Source organism: Botryllus schlosseri, unplaced genomic scaffold, assembly GCF_051294905.1.
Source record: "Botryllus schlosseri isolate E-star unplaced genomic scaffold, Bs_hap1 Bs18a, whole genome shotgun sequence".
NCBI lineage: Eukaryota > Metazoa > Chordata > Ascidiacea > Stolidobranchia > Styelidae > Botryllus > Botryllus schlosseri.
In genome coordinates, this window is record NW_027648627.1 from 394,232 (window position 1) to 417,322 (window position 23,091).

Here is a 23,091-nt window from a genome sequence, read left to right on the forward strand (position 1 = left end):
TTTATTGCGGAATCAGTGCGACACTAGCTTTCGATTAGGACCATACATATCAAATTTCGACGCTTGGAACGTTAGCTATGGGACTATCAATTCTGCTGCTTGTAGCCGGCTCAGCAGTTCGCTTCTCGGCGTATTCAATCGTGAGTCACGTGTTGCGAATCCATCCGTTGGTTAGTAATCTAATAATTGTATACAATGGCAGCCGAGGCCAGCATAGCGGTAAAAATAAAAAAACTTCGCCCGCAAGGTCGCAGTCAAGGGCTTCCGCGAATGGATCCACCTTGTCGACATTTAAAGAGAATGCATTATAAGTCAATTATTTTATGTTGTGCTTGTCAGGTCTCAATAGCAATTTAATGTAATTGAAATTGTAATTGAGCAAAATTTTTGTTTAATTACAATTACATAATTACAATTACAATTACAATTACAATTACACAAAATAAAAATGCTTCAATTAGAATTACATTGAAATATGTAATTAATTACATTCAATTACATTACAAATTACAATTGATCCAACTCTGATAGGCTACCATACTATTTAATCGTTTGCCACTCAGATAGGGTGCGAAAATAAGGTGCCGTTCCTCTGCTCAGACGCAATGACAAAATCTCAAACTTTCCCTGTTTCATTATAGATAACTGGCATCCGTAGGTTTTAGTCATCTGTAGTTTAATTCACCAGAAGACATTTCACGCCAAGACAACAAATCTGAATAGTGTTTTGGACACAATGATGAAAGCTGATTTTGTCGCACAAACTGAATCACCGACAGTTAGCCTACCTAAGATATTACTAGAAGCAGAGCATCAATGTGGCAATGTCGTGCATATCTGCCATGTTTGCGCATAGTCGAGAAGCTATGCTTGCACGAGTGTGTGAACTGAGAAATGAAATGGCAACTTTCCTCGAAAATACAAATATCGCCGACTCATAATCTTGTCATCGAAAATGGGTATCTAATCTAGCTTTCGTAGTACATTTAACGTCACATCTAAACAAAATGAATTTGCAACTACAGGGGGAAACAACTAAATACATGAGATGTTGAGACGCATTCGATTCAAAACTGCGACTATGGGAATCTCAACACTACAAAGAAAATTATGCTCACTTTCCTATACTGGAGGAGAGTAAACCTAGTACAAGCACTATACATTTGTAACTGTGATATACGAAATTTAATTGCTGAATTTCCAACCGCTTTTCCGACATTCGTTCTGTACAAAATAGATTCTGACTTTTCAGTTCTCCGTTTAATATGGACGCTGAAACCATTGCCATAAAATTTCAAATGGGCCCATTTGAAATGCGATGCAGTTGAATTGAATGACAAACTTCATACAATGAGCATATCTCTGAATGACTTTGACAAAGAGTACGTTCTTGAAATGGATCTTCATCCCAGCTTGACCAACAATGCAAAAGAATTGGCATCGACTTTTGATTTCAACAATGAAATTCACGAATAGCAAGCTAAGATCACGTATTCCAAGCCCTATTTAGAATATGGTATGATTCTTGCTTCATCTGACTTGTTACCAGTATATCCGCTTTTGCATGGTATGTCTTCGTTTTAGTATCGAATGCTGTGCCAAGTCTCAAGGTTGATACTCAGTGATTAGGGCAGTAATTTCGTTACCAAGGTCGAGTATGGTAGAGATGTGCTCCGATCTGAAACTTTAGCATACAACGCATTGCGGATTTCACGCAAAAGCCGGTGTATCTGCGGTAACGTTAACTGAGATGATGATTTCATTCTCAGTTTGCATTCAAATATTTACTTCGATATTATATTCTCCAATGTCAATTTCACCGTTAAATTGTGGCCTTCAAGCCATTCGCTCACAACCCCATGCTGTCAAGCGCTATAGATATTTCGTTTTCGATGGCGGCTAACAGCTGATTACTTGATCAGCCTATTCCTCAGTAAATTTTGCGCAAAATTCGGTGTTGGTCTGTTCGCATTAATTTTGATAGTGTACAATACCGAAAAGGGCCATGAGACCACTTCTCGATGATGTCATGTAACAGTGCACTAAGTTTAAAGCTTTCATCCAAGTATTTATTCGGTAATATATTTTCCAAAGGCGATTTCGCAGCTGACCTATAGATAGGGCTGGGCAAAATCGAGTACCTGAGTGATTCGATTCTGAATCACGTGTTATGCTTCGAGTCGAGCAATCGAGTATCATTCATTATGACGTCATAACAGAATGTAATATGTCAAAGTTCATAATATATTATATGCACCTTTTATGCCTGTTATCCATCACATTAAAAAAACTTTGGTATTTTTTCGACCACAACGATTTCATTGCACTTGGTGACAATGTTGTGGGATGATCATGACTTCGGAAATGTGCTATTTCCAGTAACGTTCCTATAGCTTTATGCTATATATTTCGTATGCTACAATATGGCCAATCAACATTTCAAGGCTTCACCGATGAAAATTAGTATCGAAACTATAATTTTTGTTGATAAACCACTTCAGTGACGAGGAGCGTATCATTTCAATACTCGAAAAATTCGTCTTTTACTGCTCGACTTGAAGCATTAAAATTAATACTAGATTCTGATTCGAGTACTCGATTCTGATTCGAGTACTCGAATCATTGTGCCCAGCCCTAGTTACCAAAAGTTGAAAACCTTTCACAAAGCAAGCTGCTCCAAGTGTCACATTTATCCTGCGTTGTTGAAGTGTAAATACATGGGTTTGGCCCTTTCTGTGATTTGTATGATTGAGATTGCAGCATTGTAGGGTAATATACCGACGTGAGCGATAAATATTGTATTAAGCAAAAATCCGGCCCGCCAAAATATTGTGCACTCGAAATTTGGCCCGTGACTAGCAAAAGGTTGCCGACCCCTGCTTTACACGCCAGACTGTAATGTTACAGTCACCTCTGTTATATCCAATCTACATTTTGCAGCAAACAATACGTTCATATTGTTAAATTTATTTCACTGGAAGCTTTTCGACTGACTCTCTTCAGCAGTAAACGCCAGTAAATGAGGTTAACCAAGTTCGAAATACAGTCTAATGCAGTGCTTTTCAACCTTTTTGAGCTCCATTCGCACTTTTTTCGTAAAATAAATTTCATTCGCACAAACTAATCGAAAATTGTTATCCATAAAGAAGATAGGCCTACTTAACAATATTTTGTTCCGATCTACAACAAATTGACTACTATGTAGCTAAGCCATCAAGTGTCTCATTAAAAAGGCAACTTTTTTCGCTCGTTTTGCTTTCAACTATTTCACTAAAATCCTTCTCAGCCAAACAATGTTGGTAGGAATATGTACAAGAACGTCTACTCGTACTTGGATGACCAAGTCTTATAATCTGTTCTGCCCTCCTATCCAAAATACAGCGTATTTTTCGCGAGTGAAAAATACTTGCTGGCAGAAATCGTTTTGAGAGCTGCAACAAAGGTCCCGCGAGCCTACAGTTTGTCGAAAGGATGGAAAACCCACATGTTTGTGTCGAGGCTTTTGCCTTACGTCTTTGGAATATAACGTGCAAAACGAGCAATGCACATTAGAGCTCGCTACCTTATGAAACGTTACTCCAACTTCTGTCTCGCGAGTTTATGAGAAGAGCAAATAACTCACGATATACTTGGTGTTTTACTCATTAGCTCAATCTAACTTGAGAATTCATAACAGTTTAATAACGGTAAGGTTGCTTTTAGACAGCCACCAAAATTTGAGTTTTTGTGGCATCTCGCGACCAGGGCTGGGCATAATGATTCGAGTACTCGAATCTGAATCGAGTTTTAATTTCAGTGATTCGAGTCGAGTAGTAAAAGACGATTTTTTCGAGTATTGAAATTATACGCTTCTCGCCGCTGAAAGTTAATTTATCAAAAATAAATATAGTTTAGACCTAATTTTCACTGTTGAAGTCTTGAAACCTTGATTGGCCGTATCGTAGCATACGAAACATATAGCACAAGGCTACGAGCGATACTGAAAATGGCACATTTCTGAAGCCATGATCATCCCACACCAAGTATGCAATGAAATCAACATGGTCGAAAAAATACCATAGTCTCTTTAATGTGATGGATAACAGGCATTAGATTCTTTGTGGTCGCGTGAAAGGTACATATTTGAACTTTGACCTATTGCATTTTTTATGACGTCATAATGAGTGATACTCGATTACTCGACTCGACTCGAAGCATATTACACGATTCAGAATCGAATCACTCAGGTACTCGATTTTGCCCAGCCCTACTCGCGACCCGTGCCTCACCCATCAAAAGGAATTCATTTTAATATTACAGTTGTATGCTACGATTTTACGGACATGTGTGACATACAGAACGCGTACAGCACAATCCTAGCCACGACAGCTCTACAAAACACGAATGACGCACGCGATTTCGAATTAGGGCGAATTAAATTCCTCTGCGTATCGTAGTTGTACTGCTATCTACTCAGATTCCAAGAACGGGACTATTCCGTGCCGACATCGGAACATAACCAATCCATCTCGAAAGGTTTGGCCATCAAGCATCGGTCATTGTTAGACTGAGGTTTTGTCGCAGCTTATGTTTTTGACACCGCCTTTTACTAGCGGTTTGCTCGCCAAAACTTTACGTCTTCATGTGCCCCGACGCAGAAGGGGAAGCCTCGAAATGAATGAATCTCATATGTCTGAGCTCGCTCGTTGCTCACCCCTACACTACATTAGTTTATCCCAAAGGTCGTCGACCATGTTTTCCAGAAAAAACAGTTGGACAAATCGATTCATGAATTCTCATGATAAAGCTATATTTTCTGCGTGTCTCGCTTATTGGCTACAGCAGTGGTTCTTAACCTTTTTTCCTCCAGCGCCCCCTTTCAAAAATTATCATGCTCCAGTGCCCCCCCAACCTCATATTGTAAGGAATGTAATAAAAACAATGAGTAAGAGGGAGGGCCGTGACAGCACTTCGTCAACCCCCCTAAAAACGATTGCCTTGCGCACCCATAGCGTGATAAACCAAACTTCTGAGGGCTTCGACCCCAAGAACCCCATAGCGTGATTTCGATGGTCAGCAGAGTTTGTGTGGCCTGGTCGCTCTAGGTACCAAAATTTTCTATAATGCATGAATGAATAGGTGGTAATTACATATATAAGTCGCTATAAACTTTATATTCTCTCAGCCCACGTAATCAGATTTACCAGTAGCGCTGAGTGAGCTGTTGTATGGGAAAATAAAGGGCACGTAATTAATAATTAAACATATTCGGGCGTGCCCGTAGGTACAATCAATTCGTTACCAGGGCCGTAACAGCACTTCGTCAGCCGCACCCCCCACAAAAAAACGTTGGTCTTGGACCCCCCATTGGGTAATAAACCAAACTTCCGGGGGGGTTCACCCCCAGACCCCCTTCGGCTATCCGCTACTTGATGATACTAGTCATCTACATTGGGTGTCCATCTACTGAGGCAGCTATCCTCGCCTAGACGCGCGAAGCGCGAAAAAATCCACTAATTAATGACCGAATTGGTCAATATTATCGGGAATTGCATGTATATTGGGATCAATTTTTATCCCCTCCCTGCTCACGTAAACAGATTTACCGGTAGAGATGAGTGATGTGTGATTGAAAAGGTAGGACCCCCCATTAATAATTATACATCTTCGGGCGTATACCCGTTGGCAGGAACGATTCGGCATTTCGTCAGCCCCCCCCCCCCCCCCCCCCGGAGCAACATCCCCTGCCCTCCTTGGATGAAATCCTTGACAGTTTAAAGGGTGGTTGTATTTTCACGAAAACTGATCTTGCCGATGCTAATTTTCAGCTAGGATTAGATGATGATGCGAAGAATTTGTGTGTCATCAACACGCAATCCGGTCTATTCCGTTATCGACGCATGTGTTTCGGAGTCGCATCTAGTCCCGCAAATTTTCAACGTTGTATTGATGCCATGATCGCCGGCTTACCCGGTGTTGCTAGCAATGTTCCCTCTAAGCTGCGCACGTGCGCAAATGCGCAGTGCTGAAAGGGTCTCTGCGCACAAAAAATCAGAAGCGATGTTTTTTTTATAGTTGTTGCGCACTGTTGTCCAATGGACCACGCAGGCGCGCAGGTTCGTGAAAATTGAGATGGAACATTGCCAGGGCCAAATAGTTTTATACCGGAAGTCTGAAACCGAGGTAGAAGTGCGCCCCGCAAAGGTAACTATTGCGCTCCGTGAAGAAATTAGAGTTCACAATCACCTGCGCCTCACGGAAGATATTTTTTTAGTATGGCCTCGTAGACGTGAGCGATACTGATATTATTTCAATAGCGCAATATTTTATGGGAATGGCGAAATAACATGGTTTAACAAAGTTATAAATAACTATGGGCTAGCTAGAAGTTAATCTGCGAGAAACTAACGAATGATAGTCTAGGGCTGCCATACGTCCGGAATTTCCCGGACATGTCCGGAATTTCACTGAAAAATCCGCTTCCGGGAGGAATTTCTAAAATATGCCTAAATGTCCGGAATTTCGAAGGCTTGAAGCCGGCTGAAAAATTTTATCGTAATTCAACATAAACAATATTATTTTCAAGCAGATTTATGCTATCCAAAATTGTTCTTCGCGCCGCGCGCGAGTTTGCAACGTATAAGGATATTAGTATGGGCTTCAGGCACCACCCTCGCCCAAAATGCAATCAAAATAAATAACCTTCATTTACTGAAATAAGTCTGATTGTAATCGCAATTATAAGCTAACGGTATATTCCTAGAGTTGGTTAAGGCCGATTTGACGCTTCAATCACATACAGTCCGCCTTTATCTGGAGATCGCGATGATGTAATCAGCTTCCTATGCCGTGTGTAAGTTTGGGCAGGCTAAATTTTTTTACTAATCGGCTTATTAAGTTTTGAGCTGGGCCACGGAACATTTTCAAGTGAGAAATAAACCATAAAAGGTTGGGAATCACCGGATGTGCAACCTGCTGCTGCATTTTATAGTAGCCTAATCGAAGAATCAATATTATTGACATAATTCATACATAAAATATAACAGCTAAATTAGGGTTACCATATTTTTGTGACCCGAATTCCGGACGCTCTTTAACGCCCACTAGTGGATTTTAAATGAGTTACGAGCACATTCAGATAAATATGACGTCACACCAGCAAAGCTTGTCTGTCGACTGTAGGAGCATGTGGCCGTGTGTTGTAAGTTGTAACCATGGCCGAAGCCACATATTTTCGCCTCACTTCCGCACAAATAAACACCCACCGTACGGTAATCGATGCAACTTCTTGGGGCATCTGGTCGTAAATGATTTGAATGAATTATCGAGGAGTGCGGAAAACTAATCCTCTTCGATAATCGATAATCAATATCGATAATGCTAGTAATGTAACTTTGGGATACACACAAGGTAGCCTACAATGTGGTAAGACAGAATGCGCTGTAATGCCCGACGTCCCAGTTATTATCGATGTTGACATTTCACGAAGCCGCGGCCCTTTATAGTTCTTTCTATTCCGTGTGAGTGCTTTCTGTCGTCGGATTTTTTCTGGGCTTTTTACGGCGGGGAAAGAGGAGACCAGATAAGCCTCCGTCGTGAATCGTACCGGCGCCGCCCGGTTAGTGAACCCTTATCGTCACCACTACGCTATCTCCCTCGTGTGTTGTGGAATTATGTCAATAATATTGGTTCTTCTATATATTATTATATAATTATGATCCTCTCTCCGCCCACATGATCAGAGTTAGCGGTCGAGATGGTGGAGGATGACGACTTCGAAAATGCAAGTATCGCGTAATTGTACGTCATGATCATGTCACACCGATAAGATCATTTATCAGCCTGCACCACTGAGCTACATAAACACCGCAATCGGTGATTACCAACCTTTTATTGTCGCGACTACACTTCCAACTTGGCGTTTCCCAGCTGATTACTAATTAATGGTCGGCAAATTTGCCCAGATTTATACTCACAGCCTATTTTGGAAGCTGATTAGTGATTACGTTCAACCTCTTCGTAAACCCCTGAATAAAGGCAAACTATCTTTGAATAAAGCATCCAAACGGCCTCAACCGACTCTATGAATATACCGTTACCTTGTAATTGCGATTACAATTAGACTTATTTCTGTGAATAATTGCTATTTTATATGTTTTAACGCAGTTTTTGAGAGGGTGGTACTTCCGTAATCCAAACGAAGATATGTGATACTAAATCGCGCGCAGCGCGAAGAAAAATTTCATAAATCTGCCTAAAAACAATCTTGTCTATGTTCATTTACGAAAAAATTATGAGTTTTTGTCAAGCCTTCAAAATTCCGGACATTTGAGCATATTTTGGAACTTCCTCACGGACGCAGTAAAAACAGTGAAATTCCGGACATGTCCGGGAAATTCCGGACGTATGGCAACCCTAAGCTAAATGCATATAGTAAGTGCCCCACAAGTTACATCGACTACCCTATGGTGGGCCCAAGATCAGTGCTTTTTAGGCGGAAGGGGGGAGAATAAAATGTTGTTTCGGACCTGATTAAAACACATAAACAGATAGCCGCACCGACCTAACTGTATAGCAGGGCTGTCAAACACAATGCTGACAGGCCAGACACGGCCAGCCAGATGATTTGATCTGGCCCGTGGAAGAATCTATTGCTAACCCTAGCAAGTAGCAATCACCAGAGCTCACATTACAGATGGCCCAATTCATGACCTATGTTCCTCTTCATTCCTGTATAATGTATACAGTCGGTGGGCAATGCTTTGCTAGTGTGACGTCATATTGACGGACAATGTGTTACACCTCATTTTAAAATCCGTTAGGAGGCGCTAAAGAATGTCCGGATTTTGTTTCACGAAAATATGGCAACCCTATGATAGTCTTCTTTCTAGGGGCATGAACATAGCGTATGATTTACTCAGGCCCGTAGCTTTCGCACCCGAAACCCCCCTATTGGAGGGGCCAAGCTCGAATGGGGTCCATAATTATTTCGAGAATTAACATAAATCATGGTGAATTTTTTGAAATTTTTCAGGATTTTTTTTCGCGCTACGCGCGTTTTATTGTTGTAAGATATCTGATTCTTGGGTACCCTTTCCCAACAAAAATTAGGCATGATTTATAAAAATGGGCAGTTGGGCGTCGGCCATTACCGCAACATGACGCGCCAAGACATATGAAGTTACAGGCTATGTAACATGCGAATCCAAGAAGTGCGCCAGAACGATAAGCAGCGAGAAAACCTTGGGCGAAAAAGACTTCGATATCTACAAATATATGTGTAATTGCCCATGTCCATGGGCGCCTAAATGGCTGGCGCCGAATGTTCCTGTCCTGGCGATCCGAGTCCAACAACAAGACAAATGCTATATCGAGGGAACATTATTTTCCAGTTAAGAAATACCAATTTGAAATCGTGTACGTCTTTTACTTTGGTACGTTTTGGCGATTTCAATATCTTTTGACATAGCAGATAGGGGGTCACGAAATAGCATCATGTAATGAAGTCATTATATCAACGGGTACGCCCGAAGATGTTTTATTATTATTTAGAGGGCCTATCTATTCTAACACACCTCGCTGGATCAGCTCTACCGTTAAATCTGATTATGTGAGCAGGGAGAGGATAAAAATTGATAGCAGTATATATGCAATTCCCGATCATATTGGCCGATGCAATCATGAATCATAGAAATTTCGCGCGTTTAGGGAAGCTACTACAAAATGGGCACCCAGTGTACATGATAAGTACCGGAAGAAGCTTAGAGCCGTAGAGGGGTCTGGGGGGCGAAGCTCCCCAGTAGTTAATTTTATCACCTTATCGGAGGGTGGTTGCGCACTGTTGTCCGAGGGCCGGCGCAGTGAGTTGGCGTGTTTGCGCAGACTCTTGAAAAATTGGAGGGAACATTGGTTGCAAGTTTTATCGATGACATAATCGTTACTGGCACTGATGAACGCGATCATTATCGCAACTTATCGCTACTCTTTGAGCGCCACCGTCAACTTAGCTGAATGTGAATTTTTCAAAAGTATTATCGAGTATCTTGGTCACAATTGACAAGAACGGCAAACGCCCGTCTAACAAATCAGTTGAAGCAATCAAACAGTTGCCTAACCCTCAGGATGTTCGCCAGCTACAGGCATTCCTGGGCGAAGTCAATTATTATGGCGCGTTTATTCCTAATTTTACGAATAAAGCCGCTCCCTTATACCGTCTTCTTCAAAAAGACGCTGATTGCGGTTTCGGGTCTGACTGAGGTCGACTCCAAATTTGTACTGTGTTAAAGGTTTATCTCGGCTTCTACGTACCATCTCATTTGCGTAATCGTTGTCTTATGAAGGTAAATATGGCATACAAAGATATCGGCATGGTGTAGAATGTTAACAATGTAGTCGAGCACCGTGAATATCAAACAATAACGACCAAAATTGTTGCGTGACGCTATATTGCGGCGTGAAAATTGCATTCATGAAACGCATCGATCTGATGTCGTCTATGTTCTGATACGCGCCTTTCGCAGATGAAACACATTAACTTAGCTTTACCGGTTCGGAGTCGAATGAATCTTCACTAATCTATACTAAAACATTCAGAGTGGGTTTGTTGATGCAGCCATCCATTCAATCTTAGCAAGTACACCAGTCAAACCAGATTCGAAATAGTGAAGTCGTGTAATATTGACCTTGATACTGATAGCTTTCCTTCATGTGTAATTTCGTCACTAAATGCTATATTTGTCGCTAATACTACGTTGACTACGCGTTTCTATAAAGTATCATAACTTTTACGAGTAATTACCCTGCCCGATAAATTATAATTACAATTATCAACATGCCCAAAGCGCCGAATCATATATAAAATTATCCCAACCTATCTTCATTGCCAATTGCGAGCCTTCTTGATTACCCTGGCGCTTGATGGGGTCATCATCATTGTAAACGAGGTATTGCATGCGTCCTAGTGTTATTTAATAGGCTCCAGGCTCTGCCTATGTCTGCAGGCCTGTGCTGCAGGCCCGGACTCAGTGAATATACTCTGATGTCAACATGGTAAATTAGTTAGATCAACAATTGGTCTTTCCATGTACATAAATTACATATTATACAGCAGTTACATATACTATTTACTGACACACAACGAATTTGTTGCAGCGCTACCGGTAGCATTCAAGTACTAAATCAGAGTTGCCCTGTGAAAATGACTTTCTGCGACCGAGTAGTCAGTATTCAATGAATGCTCTATCGCATAACGCCAAGACCTCTCATTTTAATAGTAAATGGGTCTCTTTGGACTCTGGCGTTTCAATCACAGTGGAATCCGTCGACATTAGAAGATCTTACCAATCTAACAATCAATTTTGCGCCGTAAAATTGCCCTGACAAACATGATGTTGAAAAAACCCAGATTTCAAGCACAAAAACCCAGAAACCCAGGTCATGCTCGAAAAACCCAGATCTGGGTGGAAAAACCCAGGAGTGGCATCTCTGGAAATGACTATAACTCGAGAGATAGCGTAAGCCTAACTGGAAAGGTCAACGAGTTCGGACAGATACGCAATTGTTATCTCATAGATTGGGCCTGCCATATTTAGGGCTGGGCAAAATCGAGTACCCGAGTGATTCGATTCTGAATCACGTTTTATGCTTCGAGTCGAGTCGAGTATTCGAGTATCACTCATTATGACGTCACAACAGAATGAACTATGTCAAATTTCAAATATGTACCTTTTATGCCACCCCAAAGAAGATAATCCCTGTTATCCATCACATTAAAGATACTTTGGTATTTTTTCTACCCTACCATTTCATTGCACTTCGTGACAATGTTGTGGGATGATCATGACTTCGGAAATATGTTATTTGAAGTAACGTTCGTAGCTTTGTACTACATGTTTCGTATGTTGCTACACGGCCAATCAAGATTTCAAGGCTTTGTCAGTGGAAAATAGTATGAAAACTATAATTCCCGTTAGTAAATTAACTTTCAGTTGCGAGGAGCATATATCTTCAGTACTCGAAAAAACGTATTTTGCTACTCGACTCGAATCATGGAAATTAATGCTCGATTCAGATTCGAGTACTCGAATCATTGTGCCCAGCCCTAGTCATATTGAATCCAAAACATACTCTGAAGAACTAAGAATAGCAGCCTCAGAAATTCGGTCTCGGTACAGCTTAGGAGATTTTGGCCTTGAAACTGGGGACTGTAACACGACGCATACGGCTTTAAAACTGTCTATAGGTAGGGCTGGGCAGAATGATTCGAGTACTCGAATCTGAATCGAGTAGTAATTTTAATGATTCGAGTCGGGTAGTAAAAGACGATTTTTACGAGTACTGAAATTATACGCTCCTCGCAACTGAAAGTTAATTTACTGACGAGAATTATAGTTTTGACACTATTTTCCACTGAGGAAGCCTTGGAACCTTGATTGGCCGTGTCTCAGCATACCAGGCACAGTACAAAGCTACGAACGTTACTGGAAATAACACATTTCCGAAGTCATGATCATCCCACAACATTGTTAAGAAGTGCAATGAAATCGGCATGGTCGAAAAATACCAAAGTATCTTTAATGTGACGGATAACAGGCATTACGTTCTTTGTGGGGGCATAAAAGGTACATATTTGGACTTCGACATAGTACATTCTCGTGTGACGTCATAATGAGAGGTGCTCGATTACTCTACTCGACTCGAAGCATATTACGTGATTCAGAATCGTATCACTCAGGTACTCGATTTTGCCCAGCCCTATCTATAGGTCATCTGCGAAATCGCCTTTGAAAAATATATTACCGAATAAATACTTTGGGATGAAAGCTTTAAACTTAGTACACTGTTACATGACATCATCGAGAAGTGGTCTCATGGCCCTTTTCGGTATTGTACACTATCAAAATTGATGCGAACAGACCAACACCGAATTTTGCGCAAAATTTACTGAGGAATAGGCTGATCAAGTAATCAGCTGTTAGCCGCCATCGAAAACAAAATATCTATAGCGCTTGACAGCAGGGGGTTGTGAGCGAATGGCTTGAAGGCCACAATTTAACGGTGAAATTGACATTGGAGAATATAATATCAAAGTAAATATTTGAATGCAAACTGAGAATGAAATCATCATCTCAGTTAACGTTACCGCAGATACACCGGCTTTTGCGTGAAATCCGCAATGCGTTGTACGCTAAAGTGTCAGATCGGAGCACATCTCTACCATACTCGACCTTGGTAACGATATTACTGCCCTAATCACTGAGTATCAACCTTGAGACTTGGCACAGCATTCGATACTAAAACGAAGACATACCATGCAAAAGCGGATCTAGGTAAGGAGCATCGTTAAAATCAATAGATACCAATACCGGCTTTGCGTATAATATGTTAGCGATAAATGACGAGTCAGCTCTCACTCGAATTAGGAAACGAAATTACCACTAACCCAGTTCAGTGACAAACTTGGAACTTGGTACAGCGTTCGATACTAACATCAAGACTTACCGTGCCCAATTTCATAACCGATCTCCTAACCATCTGCTATAGGCCTGGTGTGAAAGATACCATTGCTGGCTTACCTATCGCGTCTCGAACCTAGCATGCTTTGGCTTCTATCTCTCGCTGGTTTGGAGACAATGCGGTCGAGTTACGCTAATTGGTGATTGTTTTATGTTACATTGATTAAAGAGCCACATCGCAAAACTGAATAACATCGAATCGCTGCACTTCAACGTGCGTAATTGATTCCCGCTAATACTGGGCTGCCACAACGGCTGCGTAATGGCTTCAAAATGGAGTCGTCTCGTAGAAATCGAAAACATCGCCGATGTCTGTTTTGCGAGCGCCGGTCTCCTCGATCTTGCATTCTTGCGAGTGTTTTGTACCAGATAAGGCTGTAAGTTCGTAGACTCCGGTTGGCGGCCATCGACATTCAAATTGAATTTACGAATTGACCGATGTACTCCCAAAATACTTCACGAACGTAAAGCGGAAATGTAACAATGCCGCCAAAATCGCTATTTTAAGCTGCAAACAATTGCCGCGATGCGAGCTAATCAACGCGAAGCCAGCAATCGCAATAGACATATAAATTTTTCAGGATTTTTTTTCGCGCTACGCGCGTTTTATTGTTGTAAGATATCTGATTCTTGGGTACCCTTCCCCAACAAAAATTAGGCATGATTTATAAAAATGGGCAGTTGGGCGTCGGCCATTACCGCAACATGACGCGCCAAGACATATGAAGTTACAGGCTATGTAACATGCGAATCCAATAAGTGCGCCAGAACGATAAGCAGCGAGAAAACCTTGGGCTAAAAATACTTCGATATCTACAAAAATATGTGTAATTGCCCATGTCCACGGGCGCCTAAATGGCTGGCGCCGAATGTTCCTGTCCTGGCGTTCCGAGTCCAACAACAAGACAAATGCTACATCGAGGCAGGGTTGTAACCAAGTCACATGGTTCCGAGTCACGAGTCAATCTTACTTTTGTGGTTTTGACTTGAGTCAAGTCGAGTCATTTTCAATGCATCAATGACTCGAGTCCGAGTCCAACTCACCGTTTAAAGGGTCAAGTCCGAGTCATAGTGTTATGACTCGAGTCGAGTCCAAGTCACAGTATTGAAGTCATGTTCAGCTCATGTTTTCAATCCTGCTTGCGTGATATCGAATTCCTAGCTTGGCAAACATGCTCATTTTGTCCCTATCAGAGTTTTGGCACGTGTTTATTTAGGCAGTTAAGGAACAGGTCCTGGCCTCATTTACCGATGCTACGGATAACTTCACTAAGTTAGAACGTAAAATCAAATATCTGTCTTGTCAGTCTGATACATCACCAATTCAAGCATTCAGTTTTTATGATTGACTTGCGACTCGGAACCTTGCGACTTGGTTACAACTGTGGAGCCCTGGCTCATTCTCTCTCCTATATCTGTTATGGTATAACACTACATCACGTGACTTATCGCATAGTTATAACCCAGTGCATATCAAAGTTGACTCGGAGACTCATGTACGCTAACCTATTGCTTGTACCCGAATTGATATACCGTCCGTACAATATATCTGGAAAAGGCAATTGTTTGTGTCTATTGAACTACAGTCAAGAACTACACAGGACGTTCGTGTCAGCTACTGCCAGTTAAGTATATACTATAAGCTGCTATCCGTAGACCACGGACTTCTCGTATACAATCGCAGACTGACAGACCGCTCTTCATCCCCCCACAACCCAGGTGTGTGATGGTAATTCAGTTCTCGAAGAGCAAGCACACCCGATACGTCTTGGCAGACACTTGTATGTTAACTGTTCTACCAAATCATGGAACCTCAACTTAACCAAGCCCTGATAAATATGACAGGTATGGTATTAGACCAGTGGTTCTTAACCTTTATTCCTCCAGCGCCCCCTTTCAAAAATTATCGTGCTCCAGCGCCCCCAACCTCATATTGTAAGGAATGTAATAAAGACAATGAGTAAGAGGGATGGCCGTAACAGCACTTCGTCAACCGCCCTAAAAACGATTGTCTGGCGCACCCATAACGTGATAAACCAAACGTCGGCGGGCTTCGCCCCCAAGAGCCCCGTAGCGTGATTTCGATGGTCAGCAAAGTTTGTGTGGCCTGGTTGCCCTATGTACCAAAATGTTCTATAATACATGAATGAATAGGTAGTAACTACATATATAAGTCGCTATAAACTTTTTATCCTCTCAGTCCACGTAATCAAATTTACCAGTAGCGCTGAGTGAGCTGTTGTATTGGAAAATAAAGGGCACGTAATTAATAATTAAACATATTCGGGCGTGCCTGTAGGTACAATTAATCAGCTACCAGGGCCGTAACAGCACTTCGTCAGGCCCCCAAAAAACGTTGGTCTTGAGCCCCCCATCGGGTGATGAACCAAACTTCCGGGGGCTACGCCCCCAGACCCCCCTTCGGCTATCCGCTATTTGCTGATGCTCGTCATCTCATCTACATTGAGTGTCCATTTACTGAGCCAGCTATTCTCGCCTATACGCGCAAAGCGCGAAAAATTTCAATAATTAATGATTGAATTGGTCAATATGAATGGGAATTGCATGTAGGCTATATTGATATCAAATTTCATCCTCTCTCTGCTCACGTAAACAGATTTACCGGTAGAGCTGAGTGATGTGTGATTGAAAAGGTAGGATCCTTCAATAACTATTATACATCTTCGGGCGTCTACCCGTTGGCAGGAACGAAACGGCACTTCGTCGGACCCCCGAAAAAACTTGGTTCTTGGGCTCCCATAGGGTGATAAACCGATTGCCCCACATCACGTTGTTCGTTTTGCCACGGAATCAGCTACGTTACGCACAGCAAATCCGAAGTTATGACCTTTTCTTAGTCGTGGGCACTGTTGTCCAACGGCCTTCGCAGTGAGTTGTTGAGTGTGCGCAGACTCATCAAAACGTAGAGCGGACATTGTGAGGTGTCTTGGAAACTGTAGAGCCCATAACTAATGATTAAACATATTCGAGCGGGTGAACCCGTGGGTATGACTTCGTTGCATGATGTCATTTCGTGACTTCCTGTCTGCTATATAAAAAATATAGAATTGCCCAACAGGAATATCTAGTTTTAGATATGCCTATCGCCCAATTGTAACTAAACTAAATGACGCACACGATTTCAAATTGGCATTTCTTCACTGGCATATAATTTTTCCCTGCCAGATGGATTTCGTATTCTGGGGTTCAGATTACCAAGACAGGAACATTCGCTGCCAGTCATTTAGGCGTCCGTGGACAATTAAACCTATGTCTTTTGCAGGCTCTGAATACTCATTATGGATATGTCCTAACACCACATCATCTACTGCGAAGCCATTTTTCTCCAGCGCCCCCATATCGCCCCCTGAGCCCAGCGCCCCCAATATCGCCCCCTGAGCGTTTCCATCCCCCCTCAAAATCGCCAGCACCCCTCGGGGGGCGCTCGAGGCAAGGTTAAGAACCACTGCCCTATACCATAATAGTAGTCGACAAACACCATGAATACCACAAGCAACAACAGCAACACCGATAACGTTTATATATATCGTTTGATATCGGCGCAACAAAGTAGGTATGTAATTTATTGTGAATTCGCAAGGCCAACCAAATAATGCGGTGTCACGAAAATTGCCGACAGTTTTACCTCTCATAGACGATACTGATATGTCAGAGCGTGATACCGACTCAATATTATCGGCGGGGCTGATAAAAGACGATTCAAATATTTAGAAGGCACGCAATTATCATCTTGAGTTATATGCTCATTGCTCATACCACACTGAAGCACTATTCACGAGATTCTGGAGGGTGAGTATTGGGCGGCGTACGGTGACCAAATAGAAGAGAAATCTCTTTGGTGAGATTCGCATGATTACCCATTACCATTTCTATTCACGAGGCGCAATATTTATTATACTTCTGCTCGTCGCACGCATACGTATCGTGGGACTCAGGTTTCATGCCGAACTATCTTCGGTCAAGGTTCTATCACCGGCGATCATTCTAGTATCGCACTTCGTGTTGGTTAAAACCGAACTGCCTTAAAAGTGTCGCTGTGGCGTCGAATCTGGTGTCTATGATATTCCCGTAACCGCTGGCAGCACACACAAATACAGTTAGATACAATTCTGTAGATCAAGCCGGTTTTTTATTTTGATTTACCGAGAGGCGGGTACTAGAAAATTAAAAGATACTAGTGAAAGTATAAATAGCGCATAGCGCGAACAAAAATTTAATGTTGAATACATATCTGCTCAATAATACTAGACCATTTATTATTATTATTGTTTACGAAAAACGCTACGCCAGTGTCTGGAACACCATTTTACTTTGCACAAAAGTTACTGCGACACATTATAATTGGTGGTTCGATTATTTTCATTCGCACCAAGTCCAAACACACGACTTTCAATTCGGTACAAAAGACAACACGCGATGCAATGAGCTGATAGGTCGATTTCGAACAAACCAAGAAGTATGTTCTCGCAATCCAACATCTCATTTAGCCTAGTGCCTGGTGAAAGAGTATTCGATCGTGATCTTTCAGATAGGTTGCAGCCGAGATTTGAACAAGGGTCTCTTGCGTGAGCTCAATGACGGTTGATTTAGCAAGTCGCCAAGTGTTGCACTCGTCTATAACTCGTCTATAAAACTCTATAGCGGGGATGTTAGGCATCCGGGCCGAGAAGCAATTCTGAGTAGGTTGAGAAATGCACATTTCAATCAAATGTTGAGATTTCTAGTGGGATATACTTCCATTAAATAACCCCTCCAGACAGCAAATGTCCAGTGGGGCACATTATAACCATTCGACATTAGTGCTGTGGCTCAACTCTAGTATTCATTAGGAACATAATCGCTGACATTGACGCTCAATTCCGAGATGGCAAAAAAGTGTATACTTACATCATAGTTTTATGGCAATATGCACAAAAAGTAGTTTCACAGAAGTTAAAACGGCAATGCGTAACCGTTACATGCAGGTTTCATAGATGATATATATTAGTTGCACAGACATATAAAATCCCAATACTTCTGTTCGCATTGCTGTATCACTATTCACTATTCACTTCAAACTCAACAGGACTCCAGCCTCGAGGGAATCCCGTTGGGCCGCTTAAAATAAATCAAATTCCGACGTCATCTTTTATGATTAAATCTCTCGTATTCATCACAACGCAAAACAAGACAAGGGGAGTAACATAAATATTAGACATAAGCCATTTTCGATCATCGAAAGAGCCACTGTGCAGTCGAACGCTGTATTCATTCAACCACCAAATCATCGTATCGCCATTTTCATCGTATGCGAATGAAGTTTTATCTAGAATGGAGCCCATATGATCCTAAACATAATATAATCTACTACTGTATATACATAGGCTTGTTGATAAAGTATACAAATGAAAAATTATGGCATGTTTTTTAGGTAATATAATGGAATCATCTGACTGGTGCGGCCCGCGAGCGATATGAAGGTTTCAATACGGCACGCCCACGCCACTCAGGTTATAACATGGACAGTGGACACCCCTGCCCTGCTCTATACGATCGGTTCCTTTCACATAAAACAAACTGTATATTGAATTAGCGATGATCGAGAAGCTTTCTCAATGAGCAAACGCGACGGGTTCTGATAGAACTATTATGATAGGCTGCGTGAAACTCTCGTCACGGTGGCTATAAAGCAGTGGTCGGGAACCTCTGGTTCGCGAGCCATATATGGCTCTTTTGGGCATAAGATATGGCTCTTTTTTTGTGCCTAATTTATCAATATTGCAGCAACTTGTTATTAAATCTTCATCACGGCCAGTATGATTACTCTTGTGACAATTTAAACATGTCTTTGAGATGTTAATTAATTCAGTGGCGTATTCAGAGTTAGGGGCACAGATCCCTTTTTCAAAATTTCCAAATTCGATGTACCTGCCATGAGATCTTGGATTGCACAACGCAGTTTTCAAATACATATTGTCTTCCTGATCTGCGACAAGAAATGAACTGCCGTGGAAGTTCACAATTACAAATTCAAATTACAAAGGCAGTGGCTACTCGTCCGGACCCGGACGAATAATTTTCTCAGGCTATTCGTCCGGCACCGTGTGACGTAGGCCCGTTACTATGGAGACTGTATGCGTTTTTGACAGGCTTCGGTTTTGTACATTATTTATTCGCCCTTCTGGTTACTGATTTCAATGGTTACTGTTACTGATTTGTATGCTCATAATTATAGCTCCGAGGGAAAGTTTACGCCATACTAATAATTGCAAATAGCTGTGTTGAAAGTACCAGAACTTGACGCCCACCTTTACCTTTACAAGAGATGTTTACCTACGCTTAATGTAGTGAGAACAAGTAGGATAGTGATTTGTAAGCTCATAATTGGAGCTCCGAGGGAATGTTTGCGCCATACGAAGAGCTCCAAAGTGCTATCGTTAAATAACCGGATGCAGTCAGAACACGAACGATTCGCTGAAATTCTTGCTGTCTCCACCTATTTCTGAACTCATGCAAGCGCCATTGACCTAACCAATTGTACGTGAACTTGCACAGCTAAGACGGAATTGTCACCTCTGCTGTACTACGAGTACTCATACTTGATGTTGCTGTGCAGTAATGATTGGAATACCAACTGAGAGAGACTGTGCGTCTTTATTTTCATACAACAGAAATACAGAACAAATGGACAGCAGCAATGATCATACAGAAAACATGTGCATGCACAGTATTTGATGTCGGATAGAAGAGATCGATACAGCCATGGAAGTCAAGTGGTCTGATAAAACCCGCATGAAACAAGTATGCCTACATTGTCTCTGCATCATCTGACTGTAACAAATCGTAGTTGAAAAGATGAAGAAAAATTAAATGATAGCAAATGAATGAATGAAGCAATGTCTGGGCGAAGTAGGGCAACAGTGTTAATAGGAGAAAAATACCAGTATTTGGTGTCGGATAGGAGAGATCGATACAGCCTTGGAAGTCAAGTGGTCTGATGCAGTTACTCCCATTTTGTCGCATGTCAATTCTCTGCGGAATGTCCTCAAGACATGAAATAGGCATATCAGAATTTTTGCATCTGGGAATTCTGCCTTGAAGACTTGGCGCTCGGTAAAATCTTTGTCTGCCATGATTGTGACCGTTTCACTCCATCTACTATTATTTCTTTTGAAGATTTTTGCCATCTGGGCTATGGATGTTGCATCTTCCGACGCCAACACAAACACACCAACTACTACACTTTCTCCATTACCATCTTCGACAATCATCAGATAAAGTGGCATTCTCAAGTCGTTCAACTTGTATGTTGCATCAATGAACAATATTTCAGGATATTGCTGATATGTCAGTCGCATTTCCTTGTCTTGAAAAAAAATACCATTCAAGACATTTTCTTCTGATACCACTATTTCCACAATAGCTCCTAAACACAGTATCAGTATAAGTATCAAAATTGGGTACCGTCACATAATTGTTTTACCTGGAATTTCTTTCAGCTCCTTTACTGTCGCCTCTAGTTCTGATAATTCATTGGTACTTCTAGCAGTCGCGATGTTGTGCAGGTCTTTTAGAAGCACGACCCGACCTAACGAATTCTGTAAATGATTCTGTAGTAGCTTTTTATTTGCCTTCAGCCTCAGCAGTTCTTTGATCTCTTCTTTCTGCTGCGAGTCTAACTTACGCTGATGTGGCAAGTGATCGAAGGCGACCTGCAATAAATTCCAACAATATAACGGTGATTATGCATTAGTTGTCATTTATTGAATCATCAGATCAAAATGAAAAAATATAACGGTGATTATGCATTAGTTGTCATTTATTGATTCAATAGTGATAATCGCATATTACCTTGCTCAACCCGTGGTTATGCTGTTCATTAATACTCTTCACTATGAGATACTGCCCATCCTCTGATGTACTAAACCTGATATGAGCTTGGCACTCTTTACGGAAAGTGCTGCAATGAAATCGTGATACGTTACCCTGTATTTCAAGCGTAATGCACAGCATGTGTGGCAGTGCTGCTACTCGTAGTCCAGTAGCGAGCTAAAAAGGGGGCACTTCTTCGTTATTCTCCACACATCAGGAAGTGGTCTCCATGAAACCAATGCTTCCTATGAACATGTGAGAATTTATAAACGTTAAAATAAATTGATTTTCGCGTTGGGGTGGGGGATATTAGGGTCGGGTGGGTTAGGATTGGGGTGGCGGGATTGTGGTTGCATGTGTGGGGTTAGGATTGGGGGGTCAGCACGCGTGGGTTAGGATTAGGGTGTCGTAAGATGAGGTTGCATGTGTGGGGTTGCGTATGCGTAAAATGGGGTTACAGTTGCATGTGTGGGGGTTGCGTATGCGGGGTTAGGATAGGGGTGGCACGGTTGCACGTGTGGGGTTGCGTATGCGTAAAATGAGGTGGTGGGGTTACAGTTGCATGTGTGGGGTTTGCATGTGTTGGGTTGCGTATGCGGGGTTAGGATAGGGGTGGCAGGGTTGCGGTTGCATGTGTGGGGTTAGAAGGGTGTCGTAAGATGAGGTTGCATGTGTGGGGTTAGGATTAGGGTGGGGGTGTGGTTGCAGTTGCGTGGTTAGGATAGGGGTTGCGGTTGCATGTGTGGGGTTAGGGATTGGGGTGTCAGCACGTGTGGGTTAGGATTAGGGTGTCGTAAGATGAGGTGGTGGGGTGTCATAGGAATGGGTTGGGGTTTAGGCTGAGGCTAATTTAACCCTAATTTCACGATACCAAGACTACAAAATGCTCATGGGGAACATTGCTTCTTCATGTTCATGTGGTTGTGGACCCGGTGGAAATTCCGTATCATACGTAACGCTTACTTACCGTTGGTTAGGTCGTAAACCCTTAGATAAGCTCTGAAATCTACGGCCGCCGTGGATGCAGTGAAAAGATATCTGGCCATACTTGAGCGCATCATTGAAATTTCGCTGAGTGGTTCGCTTTCTTACTGCATCGAGCGTACGTGAATCTCTCTTGTAGAGCTGGACGTAATTTTCTTTCTGGTATTTCTCCAAAGCACTTTTTAAGTCTTCATAAGAGGCGAACCTACTCTCGGAATCCATGCCGCAGTTACGGCCCACAGTTCCGGAAATCGCCGGCACCCATTCTACAGTTGCGGCATGCTTACACCGGACGAATAGCCTGAGGAACTTTATTCGTCCGGGTCCGGACGAGTAGACACTTCCAATTACAAACAACGGCATAGCTATCCACGCTCTTGATTGATAACGTAGCTTTGTACACTGTAAAAAATAACCGTGGGTTTTGGGGTGGAATAGGAGTGGATAGGGATGATCTACCGTAATGCAGGGGTGTACCTTCCTGTTCCACCCCCGTTTAGGGTAGAATAGGCGTGGGAATGTTGCTCCTACCCCTGCATTACAGTGGATTGCATCCAGCCACCCTGGATTAAGCGTGGCACGGCAACCACACCTCTGATCAATTGAGGATACATATGTTTCCGCTATGATCATTCCAATCACCTGCGCTGTATATGTACGCGCGAGATGCTTGCGCGGCGTTGATATCGCGAGATTGAATGCATATGTGCTCAAAGTCGCTGATGGTCAAATCAACGGACGG

General features: G+C 42.2%; 2 protein-coding genes across 3 annotated transcripts in view; one reads left to right on the forward strand and one right to left on the reverse strand.

The window, feature by feature from the left end:
• The window catches only part of LOC145459839 (uncharacterized), a 311,519-nt gene that overhangs the window by 176,593 nt on the left and 111,835 nt on the right, over window positions 1–23,091 (forward strand). The gene's annotated exons all lie outside the window — the stretch shown is intronic.
• LOC145459838 (zinc finger SWIM domain-containing protein 3-like) lies at window positions 20,129–22,697 on the reverse strand. Its single transcript, XM_080338358.1, has 4 exons — window positions 22,333–22,697; window positions 21,345–21,453; window positions 20,977–21,205; window positions 20,129–20,919 (listed from the first exon to the last, which is right to left on the reverse strand). The coding sequence occupies exons 1-4, from the start codon at window positions 22,569–22,571 to the stop codon at window positions 20,417–20,419; spliced, it is 1,080 nt and encodes a 359-aa protein (XP_080194484.1). The 5' UTR covers window positions 22,572–22,697; the 3' UTR covers window positions 20,129–20,416.

Excerpts from the sequence above, each read along its gene's own strand:
- LOC145459838 (XM_080338358.1), bottom strand. The coding sequence starts at position 22,571 with ATGGATTCCGAGAGTAGGTTCGCCTCTTATGAAGACTTAAAAAGTGCT. Across the intron at positions 21,206-21,344 it reads ATAACCACGGGTTGAGCAAG|GTCGCCTTCGATCACTTGCC; the intron begins GTAATATGCGAT and ends AATTTATTGCAG. Across the intron at positions 20,920-20,976 it reads GGAGCTGAAAGAAATTCCAG|GAGCTATTGTGGAAATAGTG; the intron begins GTAAAACAATTA and ends TACTGTGTTTAG.